Genomic DNA, 15,002 nt, shown 5'->3' with positions numbered 1-15,002 from the left:
TTCACTAAGAGGGTGGTGAAACACTGGAATGCGTTACCTAGGGAGGTGGTAGAATCTCCTTCCTTAGAGGTTTTTAAGGTCAGGCTTGACAAAGCCCTGGCTGGGATGATTTAACTGGGAATTGGTCCTGCTTTGAGCAGGGGGTTGGACTAGATGACCTTCTGGGGTCCCTTCCAACCCTGATATTCTATGATTCTATGATTCTATGAACAACTGGTTGGTGATTCCTATCCTGTGCCGGGCTCAGCTGGTAGTGCGGGCTGGGGGGGATGGGACTTCCTCTCCCCCTGCACAGCATCCAGGGCCGGCTCAGACCCACCCCCAGACTTCTCCCCCGGCTGCAGGAAGCTCTGCAAACTCCCCCCACGCGCTTCCTGCACCCATTGCTCCTCAGCTGCAGAGGGTGGGATCCCTGTGTAGGGAGCTGCTCCCCCATCCACACAACCCCCATACATCCAGACCCCCCAATACCGAGACCCTCCCGCTGAGCCTCACCCCCACTCACTCAGAACCCCCCAGATGAGCCCCCCACACCTAGACCTCCCCAATGAGTCACCCACACCCAGATCCCCACCCCATCGAGCCCCAAACAGTTGCATCTGGATCTCCACCCCACTGAGCCCACTTCCCCAGCATCTGGACTCCCCACTGAGCCCCCCACACCCAGACACCCTCCCACTGAGCCCCAACCACCTTCACCTGTACCCCCCCTGCATTACCATTGCACACAAGGTCCCCCAACAAGCCCCTGTGCACCCAGATCCCCTCCACACCCAGACTGCCCCACACAGAACTCTCTCAACCCACACCTGGATCCCCCACACTAAGTCCCTCCACACTTGGATCCTGCCTTGCTGAGCCTGCCTGCCCATACCTGGTGCACCTGGCCTGGAGAAGCAGGACCCTTGGGTGTTTCTGAGGATTGGGTGGAGTGGGTGGTCCTTGGGTTGGGTGCAGCCTCACCGCTGAGTCTGTGTTCCGGGGTGGCGGCAGGGGAGGAGGAGCTGCACAGTGATCTCCCACCTCTGTGAAGCCAGTGGCCTGTGCTCCCCAATGCCATGCTGGAGCCTCCACATTTATTTGACAAATACAATTTGCAGAAATTTGGAGAATTTTAAAATATTATGTGCAGAATTTTTATTTTTTTGCAGCAGAATTTTTAATTTTTTGGTACAGAATGCTCTCAGGAGTCATAGGTTCCAGCCTTTCTTTAAGAAAAACCAATCAAGAGATATCAGCCCGGGAATTCAAGTTTTGATGTGCACTCAAAGTACCATTATTGAATTTACTAATGAGCCCTTGGATGAATATAAGTCAACAATTTTGACAGTCATAGTTTCATCAGTTTATGTATGGTCTGCTGCGGGCCTTTTCTTTTTACACTTAAAATACCATGTTCCTATGGCTATGCTGATCTACCAATTTATATGTTGAAAGGACTCATGCATACAGCCCTTCTCTGCTGCGTTGCAAGGTGAGCATCATCAACACATTTTTTAACTGTTCAAAGCATAGGTGCAGCAAGTGATCTAGAAGCATTGTACTACTTACTGAGATGTCACAAGCATCAGATTGACAGACAGTCTATTGAATTGTAAACAAAAAACCAAGAGTAAGATAAAAGCCAAAAACTGGGTTTGGTATTTTTACCTGGATTCCATCTTCTCCACACAGTTGCCCCTTGCAAAAGTCCAAGAATTGGCATGCACATTGCATTCACTGGGGGGCCACTTCTTCAGCTGCTGCATGGGAACAACTCCCACTACCGTCAGTAGGAGTTGCTTGCATACAGCAGCTGTGAAATCAGGCTCTGGGAATTCATTCCATTTGAAAATACTGCATCCAACATAACATGCTACAAGCAGGTACTTTTGTAAGAGGTCCTGTCTCGTACATAGATGTATTTCTCTTCAGTGAGGTGGGAAGGTTGTTAGCTCATTCACAGTACCAACATTTAATTTAGGATATTAAGTCTTACAGAAATTGGAATGTATGAGTCACAAGGTGGTGGCCCCTTAAAGGGAGATGGTCCTCAGTCCACCTGTGATAAGCTTATCTCATCATATGGCTGGTGGGTCAGGGGACCCAATCAGGCCTACGGTAAATAAAGAAGAGGCTGGGGAAAGAAGGGGCTGTAGGTGGGTATTTTGGTAGATGCTTGTAGATGCTGCAGGGAGTAATAAGGCTGCTGCAGGGCACTGAGTCAGGGTGGGAGACACTGCTGGGGAAGGAGGCCTGTGGAGAAGGCAGACAAGGTCAAATGACAGGTAAGAAGTGCTCGGAGAACAGAAAGGCAGACCCTCAAGAAGGAGGGGTTGTGCCCAGCATGGGACTACGGTGAAAAAAAAGGAACTTTAAAAAGACAGACCCACTGTGAGACTGGGGCAGAAAAGACTTTATTTTTGTGTTTATTTTATGTTAATAAACCTGACCCCCAAAAGGGCACTGATTGGCTAAAAGCCTTTGTAGAGTTATTGAGGAACCTGAGTAAAGGGGAAACAGAGGCAGAGTGCTGCAGAGCCACATTTGGCCAACGGGTGGTGCTACAGGGTAGGTACACCCCCATTACATATTGAGCTGGTGTCTTCCCCACATGCAAGAGTATTTCTACATCTGCCACCATCCACCTGCAGCCCCCCCTTTGCTCTCCCAACCTCTTCCTTATCTACTGCAGGTCTGATTGGGTCTCCTGACCCACCAGTTACATGACCTACCTGAGGAGAGGAGTGAAGCTTGTCACAGGTGGGATTGGGGCCTTGAAGGACCAGCCACTCTCTGACAATACAATATGCTCAAAATTAAAATAAAGCTTACAAAATTAGTAAACCTGCAAATTATGAAAAGCCCCTTGCTATGGTTAATCAGGTCTTCTTTAAAGAGCAATTCTGATTAAAAAAAACAACAATGGGAAAGAATAGAGATAAGTAGGGTCAACAGTACACAGCACTTTCAAATCATAGATGCATCATTTGTGCAGATATAGCTGAAGTTCTTACTGTCCCAAACTATGACACTAAAAATGGTGCCTAATCATTGCGTTTAGCTTCTATCCTCCATGTTAAGACCTTTCTGCCCAGAGCACTAGGTTAGCAGAGAAGACCAAATTCTGTTGCAGAAGAATAAGCATTCTAGTCTCTCTCTTACATCATCAATATAAATGTCATCTGAATTCTTATGATTAATGATGATATATGAAGCAGAACTAACATCACTTGAGGTATCAGGTGGAGTCTGCAGTTTTGACTGGCAGTGAACTATTGTAACTTGTAAACTGAACCGACCGGATAGGAAAGTCACTGAGGCACAATAAATATGGAAATACCAACATAATTTTGTAGACTCATTTCTGATCATAAACAGTGAGGTTTTGGTTTAAAAACAAACTTTCAGTGCTGATCATCATCAACAAGGAAAATCCCCAAATGGTACAGCCTCATTGCATTGAGCGCCACCTGGATCACTCTCTTAACTCAGTCCTTAAGCCGGTCTGGCTGGAAATTCAGTCTATATGCATCACTGGTAATCTTATCATGCGACCAAAGCTTTTGGCACCCCCATGACAGCCAACTGTGTAGTGGCATTCATGAAAAATGCTAAACTGACAGTCTTTGCAAATTAAATCCTGTATTTATCCACAGATACGCAGGGGCAGTGCAAGCATTTACACAAGCCCTGATCCAGTGGCCAATTCTAGGGAGAAACTCTTAGTTTGTAGGGGGTTCACTCCTTGGCTTCTCTGCTGAGATGCTAAGCTGAGTTCTTGCTGTGGTAATACATTTTATAACAAGGCTAGCAAGCAGTCTTCTAGGAAATGATCAGACCACCCATCAATTTTGCATGCCACACGACAGCTGTGAGATAATTATTTTCAGACAGTACTAGTGTGTGCTAGAATTAAACTGTTGACCTAGAGGTGAAAGCCTTTATCTACTTCCTATTATCAATCCCATAAACCACTCAGACCCTCAATTTTAATTTATCATAGTGACAATATAAGTTCCCTCTAAGTTGCGCGGCTGCCCGACCGCCCAGCAAGCTATCAAGTGCCGTGCACTTCAGGTGTCCCTCCCCACACTGCTGTGCTGCTCCTGCCCTCTGCCTTGGAGCCCCTGACTAGCTGCTCCCAGGAGCCTCCTGCTTGCTGTGCAGAGCAGGGGGAGGGAGGGACTGATGTCAGGGTGTCCCCCTCCCCTGTACCTCATCTTCCCAGAGAATGGGGGGACATGACAGGATAACCCAGAGGGCAACCCAGAGATCCAGGAACACACTGAGGGAAGGGTAGGAAGTGGCTCAGGGACATCTGACTACGGTCCGGCTGGGTTGCTGCCTGAATCCAGTTCAGCGTGTTGCAGCTGGATCCCTGCTGGGATCTGACCCAGTGGCAGAACTCTCCACCACTGTTAGGGCCCTGGTCTGGGACGCAGTGGAATCGGGTGCATCCCCCAACCCCTGCCACCCCACCCCTGGGATGGCAGCAAACCCATCTTTGGCCAGGAGGCCTGTGGGAGTCTACCATCTGCCTGAGCCCCCCTAGACTGTTTGCTGGGTGCTTAGCCCCTGCCAACACCTTAGACTCTTTGTGTGGTACCCCGCCCTGCTTGAGGACCAGGGTCGCTGGATTATTCACTGGTCTGCCCTGCCTGAGGTCTTGGGCCCCCAGACCACTCGCTGCTCTACCCCTCCGGAGGGATCGAGCCCCAAGACTGCTAACCTCCCCCTTGTTTAAGACTGTTATTCCAGGGGTGTGAGAGTGAAGAGGTGTGGTCTCTCTTGGAGACTGAGAACAAGGGAGGGCCACACACGCCTACACCCTGTCCTGAGGTATCTTCCTTACCACCATCTGAATCAATGGGAAGGGGAAAATAGTGTACATCAGGCCCTTCCCCCAGTGGGAAAGGAAGGTATCTAACAGGGACTGACTATTCCTGCCCACTCTGGAACACAAGATGCAACACTTTCTATTGACCCTTGCTTCAAAATAGGTCCACCTCTGGTTGACCCCAGCTGGAGAATAAAGTCAGAACCAACTGATCTTATATGGTATGTCTACACAGATCATAAAAACCTGTTGCTAGCCTGGGTCAGGTGTCTCAGGCTCACAGGGCTCAGGCTCCGGGTTGAAAAATTGATATGTAGACATTTCCCTGCAACGGTACACGGTCCCAGAGCTTGGGCTTCAGCCAGAGCCCAACTGTCTACACAGCAATTTTTAGCCCCACAGCCCAAGCCCCATGAGCTCCAGTCAGCTAACCTGGACCAGCGGCAGCCATGTCACAAGTCTTTTATCCCTGTGCAGATGTACCCTCAGGGACCATTCGTGCATAACTATCTGCTTAGACAGTCTGCAACTACATTATTTTCCCCTGCTAGACACAGGGCCACAGGATAAATGTCATGGCAAATACACCAATCCCATAGATTTATCACCTCTGTGCAAAGGGAAGCGGAGTGGGCACACCCTGCCTGTTGATGGAATACAATGCCAGTGTATTATCCATCCCCACCTGCACAACGCTCCCTTGCAGGTGGGGGAGGAAAGACTTGAGAGCCAATGAACAGCTCTCAGTTCCAATACACTGATATGCAGGGATCTCTCCTGAAAAGACCAGTACCCTTGAACTGTCAAATGATTTAGATCAGAGGTGGGCAAACTATGGCCCGCAGGCCAAATCCGGCCCATGGGACCGTCCTGCCTGGCCCTTGAGCTCCCGGCTGGAGAGACTAGCCCCCGGCCCCTCCCCTGTTGTCCCCCACCCCCACAGCTACGCCGCTGCACGGGCAGCGGGGCTGGGAGCTCCTAATGCTCTGAGTGGCATGGTAAGGGGGCGGCAGCAGGGCGTGCATGGCGGTTGGGTAGGGGGTCCCGGGGCGGAGGTTCTGGGGCAGTCAGGGAACAGGGGGGCTTGGATAGGGTGTGGGAGTCCTGGGGGGCCTGTCGGGGGGCAGGAGGGTGGATAGGGGCTGGGGGGCAGTTAGGGGACAGGGAGCAGGGTGGGTTGGATAGGGGGTGGGATCCCGTGGGCAGGGGGCCCTGGGATGGGGCGGGCAGGGGACAAGAAGCAGGAGGGTTTGGATGGGTCAGAGGTTCTGAGGGGGGTAGTCAGGGGGTGGGAAGTGGGAGGGGGAGGATAGGTGGCAGGGGCCAGGCTGTTTGGGGGGTACAGCCTTCCCTACCTGGCCCTCCATAGAGTTTCCCACCCCGATGTCCCAGATTACTTTGTGACATGTACTACAATTAACTGAGTGGAGCACAAGTGTCAAACTTATGTTTGAATTTCTTTGTTTTTTGTCAGCACTAAAATAACATTACTACCTATGCTGTTTAACAACCAGCTCAGCAATGGGCATTTCCTGATTAGCTGGCAGCAGTCAATGACATTAACTCCAGCCAGGCAATCTTCAGGAAATGCCTAGAGACGTGGTTCATAAATTAAGCATTTTGATACTTTTATTTATTTTGCTGATTTCGTTTTATCACAAGTGTGTAATGTGTATGCTTCTGCACTGTGTGCCAAGTACCAGGCAGTTCTATATAATTAATGGCTGATATTTTAGCCAGTCAGACTACACAGATTATTTGTCAGCATTATATTTATTAACTTAAAAGACTGCATAAAAACTATGGACACACACGACAACATTTTCAAAAATGGGTGCCTAAAGCAAGCTTCCTAAATAGGATTTGGAAAGATGTTGAGCATCCATAGTTCTACTGGTGTCAACAGAAACTGCTGAGTGCTCAGCACCTCTGAAAATTAGGCTTCATCTTTTAGTACCTAAGGCCCCATCTACACTGCCAAGTCTGTGCGCAGTGAAGCAGCTGTGAGCGCTGTAACTCCCGAGGCGTCACATGGCCAAGCCACTGAGTGCACAGAAACTGCGCAGATGCAGCACTCTAAGAAAACCACCTCGACAAGAGGCGTAGAGCTTTCTGCGCTGTGGCTACAGCTCTGCAGCGCCAGTGTAGACACCATGGTGGTTACAGCACTGCAACTGGCCTCCGGGAGGTGTCCCACAATGCCTGTTCTCACCTCTCTGGCCATCAGTGTGAACTCTACTGTTCTGCCCTCAGGTGACAAACCGTCAGCCCCACCCCAGACATTCCTTTGGAAATTTGAAAGTCCCCTTCCTATCTGCTCGGTGATGCACGCAGTGGTCTCAGAGCATCTTTCCAGGTGGCCAAGCCTGCTCCACACACCAGGCGATCCCCCACTTAAAGCAATGCCGAGCTGCTGGACCTCATCAGTATTTGGGGAGAGGAGGCAGTGCAGTCACAGCTGCGCTCCAGCTGTCGGAATTATACCACCTATGGACAGATTTCACGATGCATGACAGAAAAGGGCCATGACCAGGACACATCGCAGTGCAGGGTCAAAGCGAAGGAGCTGTGGAATGCCTACCACAAGGCGCAGGAGGCAAACCGCCGCTCCAGTGCTGGGCCCATGAGCTGCTGGTTCTACAAAGAGCTGGACGCAATACTCAATGGTGACCCCACCTCCACTGCAAAGTCCCCTGTGGATACTTTCTTGGCTTCGTTGCCAGTCAAGAGTGGACCGAGCCAGGAGGAGGCAATCTTGGATGAAGAGGGAAAGGGGGAACCAGAGGCAGAGGATGACTCGGAGGCCAGAGATGCAGGCAGTCGGGAGCTCTTTTCTACCTTGGAGGAGCCTAGCCAGTCACAGCAGTGGGATATTGCGAAGCGCAAACAGGAGAGGAGGCCCCTGGTAAGTGGATCTGATTTTGGGAATTGCTGAAGCGAGTTGTTGGGGGCAGGAGGGTTGCAGAAAGCAGGCTTGTTTCCATCTCATGCCTAGTTTGAGTGGCAGAACAGGCTGTTAATACACTCCCTCACTTCACGGGAATCTCTCTCAGAGATCTCCAGGAAACTCTCATGGAGATACTGGGCAATCTTCTCCCACAGGTTCCTCAGCAGAGCTGCTTTGTTTCTTGCCCCATTAATGGTAGCTTTCCTGCGCCACTGTGCCATCACTGGGTGCGGGGGGACCATAGCTGCACACAGGCTAGCCGCATAGGGGCCAGGGCGGAAGCTGCAGACTTCGAGAAGACCCTTTCTTGATTCCCTGCTCACCCTCAGTAGCAAGATATCTTCCATAATGATCACCTCCTGTGGAAAGTGTGGGGACAGGAATGATTATCAGGGCCCCCCTACAGTGCTGGCTCTCCCCAAGTGCCCAAGAGCCACATGCCCAGTGTACAGCAGGGTCCAGGAACAGTGATTTATCCTGCCCCTGCGGCTACTCACCATTTTGGGGGGTCTTGTGGCTTGTGGGTGCTTGCCTGGGGTCAGCCAGTTAGTGCCAGGTTTGTGAGTACTGGCTCTGAAGCACTGAAACAGTGTTGTCTGTGTTGCAAACAATACTGCTTCTGTGTAATGTTGTATTTAAACTTCACAGAGATGACCTTGGGAGGCCAGCCTCCCTTAACAGTGGCAGAACGGTTGCTAAGAATTAGAAAGCGTCCAAGAAGAACTAAGGAGGACGTTATGCATGAGGTTATGATACACTCTGCCGCCGAGAAAAAGGAATCGAAGGAGTTGCGGGACAGCAAGAAGAGGGAACGCAAGGAGAACACGTCACACCAGAAAGAAACCACGGAGCAGCTCTTGGAGCGGTTATGGAGCGCCAAGCAGACACACTCCACGCAATACTAGCTCTTCAAACCGAGCAGCTCCGTGCCCGCCCTCCCCTGCAGCCGCTGTCGCAAAACTCTTTCCCATGCGTCCTCCCCTGCCAACACACTCTTATCAACCTCCTGGCTCCACTCTCTACCCGCAGCATTCCATTCCTCCCTCCTCACAGTCCAGCCCTGTGGACTCCCAATACCCACTGCACTCAACACCCATCCATCTGCAGTTTGACCCTGCTGAAGTACAGCACCTGCTGCATCGTACTCCAAAGGAGAAGGTTGGGTATGATCCCTGGACATACACAAATCTGTCACTGTCCCAGGACCTCTCCTCCTCCTGAGACCTTCCATTCCCCCATTCCTTCCATTCCCGCATCCCCCTCCCTGCTGATGGTTTTTTTCATTTGACTTTCTCCTCTGGTTGCTGTCTTTCAATAAAAGAATTGTGTTTGTTTGAAAGCAATCTTTATTCTATTCAGTGAAAGCAAAAAGAGCACTGCAAAGCAACATAAAGTTATGTTAAGGCCTCTTCTTGCATCATGCACACCAATCACCTCCTAGCATTACAAGCACCGCAATCTTGAGCATAGCAACAAATATTAGTGGCTTTCAGCTTCAAATTGCTGCCTCAAAGCATCCCTGATCCTTATGTCCTGCGCTGTGCCCCTCTAATAGCCCTGGTCTCCGGCTGTTCAAACTCAGCCTCCAGGCGCTGAGCCTCTCTGGTCCAGCCCTGAGTGAAGCTTTCACCCTTCCCTTCACAAATATTATGGAGCGTACAGCACGCGGCTATAAGCATAGGAATATTGTCATTGGCCAGGTCCAGCTTCCCATACAGGCATCGCAAGGGCTTTTAAACGGCCAAATGCACACTCCACAGTCATTCTGCACTTGCTCAGCCTGTTGTTGAACCACTCTTTGCTGCTGTCAAGTTGCCCTGTGTATGACTTCATGAGCCACGGCATTAAGGGGTAGGCAGGGTCTACCAGGATCACAATGGGCATTTTGACTTCCCCTACAGTGATCTTCTGGTCCGGGAAGAAAGCCCCTGCTTGCAGCTTCTTGAACGGGCCAGTCTTCCGAAAGATGCATGTGTCATGCACCTTTCCAGACCACTCTGCATTAATGTCTGTGAAACACCCATGGTGATCCACAAGCGCCTGAAGAAACATTGAGAAATACCCCTTGCGATTAATGTACTCGGTCCTAGACGGTCTGGTGCCAGAATTGGAATGTGCGTGCCATCTATCGCCCCTCCGCAGTTAGGGAAGCCCATTTGTGCAAAGCCATCCACAATCTCACGCACATTGCCCAGAGTCACTGTCTTTCTGAGCAGGATCCGATTAATGGCCCTGCACACTTGCATCAACACAACTCCAACAGTCGACTTTCCCACTCCGAACTGGTTAGCAACTGATAGGTAGCGGTCTGGAGTAGCCAGCTTCCACAGTACAGTCGCCACGCACTTCTTCAGTGACAGGGCAGCACTCATTCTCGTGTCCTTGCGCCACAGGGCTCGTGCAAGCTCATCACACAGTCCCATGAATGTGGCTTTCCTCATGCGAAAGTTCTGCAGCCACTCCTTGTCATCCCAGACGTGCATCACAATGTGATCCCACCACTCAGGGCTGGTTTCCCAAGCCCAAAAGCGGCATTCCACTGTGGTCAGCACCTCCATGAATGCCACAAGCATTCTCATGTCAGAGCTGCTACGTGTGGCGAGATCAATGTTGTACTCCTCTTGCCTTTGTAGTTTAAGGAATAACTCCACTACCACTCGTGACGTGTTAGTCAGTGCGAACAGCATTCTTGTCAACAGCTCAGGATCCATTCCTGCACCCAGAAAGAGGCAGGGCAGGGCGCACAGTACACAAACCGTTGAAAGATGGCACCAAAAGCAGACGGAAGCACAGGGATTGCTGGAATGTGAAGCAATGCATCACGGGGTATTTGGACAGGACCCAGGATACCCCATGACCCCTTCCGCCTTCCCACAAGTCTTAGCGGCAAAAGACAAAGAGGTGGTCTGTGGGATAACTGCCCAGAGTGCACCGCTCCAAATAGTGCCACAAGTGTGAACATGCTATTGTGCAGGCAGCTGTCAGTGTGAACACATAACAGCGGTTTTCCTTGGCGCTCTCTGAGCAGCGCTCTAACTGCTGGCGCTGTAACTTTGCCAGAGTAGACGTGCCCTAAGTATGAATTTCTTCTCTGTAGAGAATGCTCTCACCATCCTAACCTGTTTTATCCCCTTCAGGTAACCTAAAGAGAAGGTTCATTGTACCCTTCATTCTGAATTCCCATATTATTATTAATCATGGTTAAGGCTAAGTTTTTGGCATGGGTATTTTTAATAGAACTCTTGGACAGGATGCGGGCAAAGATCAATAAATCATGGAAATATACACAGTAATATACACATTCACTACAGCAATACTGAAGTCCGAGCTCCGCCGCCCAGGGTTGAAGCCCAAGGCCCACGGGGCTGAAGCCCAACCTCTGCCACCCAGAACTGAAGCCCGAGCCCTGCCACGTGGGGCTGAATTATTAGGATTTTCAACAGAATCATAGAAGATTAGGGTTGGAAGAGACCTCAGGAGGTCATCTAGTCCAATCCCCTGCTCAAAGCAGGACCGATCCCCAACTAAATCATCCCAGCCAGGCCATGGTCAAGCCAGGCCTTAAAAACCTCTAAGGATGGAGATTCCACCATCTCCCCCCTAAGTAACCCATTCCAGTGCTTCGCTACCCTCCTAGTGAAATAGTTTTTTCCTAATATCCAACCTAGCCCTCCCCCACTGCAATTGGAGACCATTACTCCTTGTACCGTCATCTGCCACCACTGAGAATAGCCTAGCTCCATCCTCTTTGGAACCCCCTTCCAGGTAGTTGAAGGTTGCTATCAAATCCCCCCTCACTCTTTTCTTCTGCAGACTAAACAATCCCAGTTCCCTCAGCCTCTCCTCATAAATCATGTGCTCCAGCCCCCTAATCCTTTTCGTTGCCCTCCGCTGGACTCTCTCCAATTTTTCCACATCCTTCTTGTAGTGTGGTGCCCAAAACTAGACACAATACTCCAGTTGTGGCCTCACCAGTGCCGAATAGAGGAGAATATTCACTTTCCTCGATCTGCTGGCAATGCTCCTACTAATGCAGCCCTATATGCCATTGGCCTTCTTGGCAACAAGGGCACACTGCTGACTCATATCCAGCTTCTTGTCCACTGTAATCCCCAGGTCCTTTTCTGCAGAACTGCCACTTAACCAGTTGGTCCCCAGCCTGTAGCAGTGCACACAGTCGCGGAGGTCTCATAAAACAACAGACTCCATTACCTCTGTGACAGATTTGTAGCCTTAATCACGGTTACTATGATGGTGCCTGAAGACCAATCAAGAATGGGGCTCACTGTGCTAGGCACTATTCAAACATAGAGTAGCAGACAGCCCCTGCCCCAAAGAGCTAACCATCTAAATAGACAAGATATACACAGGAGTGGAAGGGTTATAACACATAAGCAGAGTGAACAATATCTGAATCCATTCTAAATGCCTGTATCATGGCAGTAATATGAATAAAACTTACGTTCACAACAGACTCCTTGAATTTGATGTGCAGTCTGTAATTAGAAAGTGCAATGATGGCATCCTCTGCTCGTCCCACATACTCTGTGCTCTCACCATGAAGTTCAAGGAAGGGGACCTTCAGAACGGAGAAAGAAGCCCTTTAGAAAACCATGTGCTACAAATGTACAACTGCTTACAAATGTCCACTCAAGCTGTTCGCGCACACTCCCTAAACGGGGTTTGAAACACTGCATGGTACATGTAAGGTTGTTACAACTGGCAGTGAAAGCCAGTTACGATTTTGTGCAGATGTCCATTGTAGCCTTGTTTTAACATACACAATTGTCTCACAATGATTCAGCATTGGTGAGGCCTCATCTGGAGTACTGTGTCTAGTTTTGGGCCCCACACTACAAGAAGGATGTGGAAAAATTGGAAAGAATCCAGCAACAAAAATGATTAGGGGCCTGGAGTACATGACTTATGAGGAGAGGCTGAGGGAACTGGGGTTATTTAGTCTGCAGAAGAGAAGAATGAGGGGGGATAGAATAGCTGCTTTCAACTACCTGAAAGTGGGTTCCAAAGAGGATGGATCTAGACTGTTCTCAGTGGTAGCAGATGACAGAACAAGGAGTAATGGTCTCAAGTTGCAGTGGGAGAGGTTTAGGTTGGATATTTGGAAAACTTTTCCACTAGGAGGGTGGTGAAGCACTGGAATGGGTTACCTCTGGAGGTGGTGGAATCTCCTTCCTTAGAGGTTTTTAAGGTCAAGCTTGACAAAGCCCTGGCTGGGATGATTTAGTTGGGGATTGCTCCTGCTTTGATCAGGGACTTCCAACCCTGATAGTCTATGATTCTATAATCTACTTTGGGGCTCAAAATCTCCATGCTTGATCTCAGCCCAAAGGTGAAATATTTTTGGAAGTTGAGCAAAATCCCTTGAGATGTCTGAGTTATGAAAGAACTAAAACTATGTATCATTTTTTTACATGCAATTGTGCTCTGAAAAGAGACAATATAAAAATAGTACTCAACGAAACTGCGCCCTGTGTATACTCACAGTCATATTTGCTTACTTAGGGTCACAAAAGTTTTGTTCTTGTTAACCATGCAGAACCAATATAGCTAAGAGAAATATTTCATTCCTTCTTGTACACCAGAAATGCACTGTTTACTAAGCTCCAATCGATTACATTGGCACAAACCCATCAGAGAATGGGACTATGCAGCGTGTAATTTGACTTGAAGAACTTTTATTATTAGTGGTGATGACCAAGAAGGAAAACTCAGCTTGAATCTCAGATCTGAAATTGAACTTGCAGGACTGGCAGCTAGAAAAAGAACAGCTGTCCCTATAGTAACTACAGTTCTCGAGATGTTCATTGTCTACATGTACTGCACTTCTAACATAGTGAATGCCAGTGAAAACGAGGTAGGATCAGAGGCTAAAATACGGAAAGAACAAGTTAAGTTCAATAAGGATAAGTGCAGAATCCTGCACTTAGGACGGAAGAACCCAATGCACAGCTACAGACTAGGGACCGAATGGCTAGGCAGCAGTTCTGCGGAAAAGGATGACAGTGGACGAGAAGCTCAATATGAGTCAGCAGTGTGCCCTTGTTGCCAAGAAGGCCAATGGCATTTTGGGATGTATAAGTAGGGGCATAGCGAGCAGATCGAGGGACGTGACCGTTCCCCTCTATTCGACATTGGTGAGGCCTCATCTGGAGTACTGTGTCCAGTTTTGGGCCCCACACTTCAAGAAGGATGTGGATAAATTGGAGAGAGTCCAGCGAAGGGCAACAAAAATGATTAGGGGTCTAGAACACATGACTTATGAGGAGAGGCTGAGGGAGCTGGGATTGTTTAGCCTGCAGAAGAGAAGAATGAGGGGGGATTTGATAGCTGCTTTCAACTACCTGAAAGGGGGTTCCAAAGAGGATGGCTCTAGACTGTTCTCAATGGTAGCAGAGGACAGAACGAGGAGTAATGGTCTCAAGTTGCAGTGGGGGAGGTTTAGATTGGATATTAGGAAAAACTTTTTCACTAAGAGGGTGGTGAAACACTGGAATGCGTTACCTAGGGAGGTGGTAGAATCTCCTTCCTTAGAGGTTTTTAAGGTCAGGATTGACAGAGCCCTGGCTGGGATGATTTAACTGGGAACTGGTCCTGCTTCGAGCAGGGGGTTGGACTAGATGACCTTCTGGGGTCCCTTCCAACCCTGATATTCTATGATTCTAAGTTAAAAATTAATTAGACAAGTTAGATGTCTTCAAGTCACCAGGGCCTGATGACATGCATCCTAAAATACTCAAGGAGCTGACTGAGGGGATATCTGAACCTTTAGCGATTATCTTTGAAAAATCATGGAAGACAGGAGAGATTCCAGAAGACTGCAAAAGGGCAAATATAGTGCCAATCTATAAAAAGGGAAATAAGGACAACCCGGAAAATTACAGACCAGTCATCTTAGCTTCTGAACCCGGAAAGATAATGGAGCAAATAATTAAGAAATCAATTTGCAAACATCTAGAAGATAATAAGGTGATAAGTAACAGTCAGCATGGATTTGTCAAGAACAAACTGTGTCAAACCAAATTGATAGGTTTCTTTGATAGGGTAACAAGCCCTGTGGATGGGGAGAAGATGTGGTATATCTTGACTTTAGTAAGGCTTTTGATACTGTCTCGCATGACCGTCTCATAAACAAACTAGGGAAATGCAACCTAGATGGAGCTACTGTATGATGGGTGCATAACTGGTAGGAAAACTATTCCCAGAAAAAGAAAAGGA

General features: G+C 48.9%; 1 protein-coding gene across 13 annotated transcripts in view; it reads right to left on the bottom strand.

The window, feature by feature from the left end:
• MTMR3 (myotubularin related protein 3) overlaps positions 1 to 15,002 on the bottom strand; it is a 241,690-nt gene that overhangs the window by 100,262 nt on the left and 126,426 nt on the right. For 12 of the 13 annotated variants that reach the window (XR_012155157.1, XM_073313592.1, XM_073313591.1 and 9 more), the window contains one exon: positions 12,229 to 12,345. The exons of the other annotated variant lie outside the window; for it this stretch is intronic. Coding sequence is in view for 11 of the 12 variants with exons in the window: in XM_073313592.1 (XP_073169693.1) it covers positions 12,229 to 12,345 (117 nt within the window). In the remaining variant the exon portion in view is untranslated. The remainder of the gene's footprint in view (positions 1 to 12,228; positions 12,346 to 15,002) is intronic. 13 annotated transcript variants of the gene reach the window in all.

This window comes from Lepidochelys kempii, chromosome 15 (assembly GCF_965140265.1).
Source record: "Lepidochelys kempii isolate rLepKem1 chromosome 15, rLepKem1.hap2, whole genome shotgun sequence".
Lineage (NCBI taxonomy): Eukaryota > Metazoa > Chordata > Testudines > Cheloniidae > Lepidochelys > Lepidochelys kempii.
This window is presented reverse-complemented; position numbering and strand designations above follow the sequence as displayed.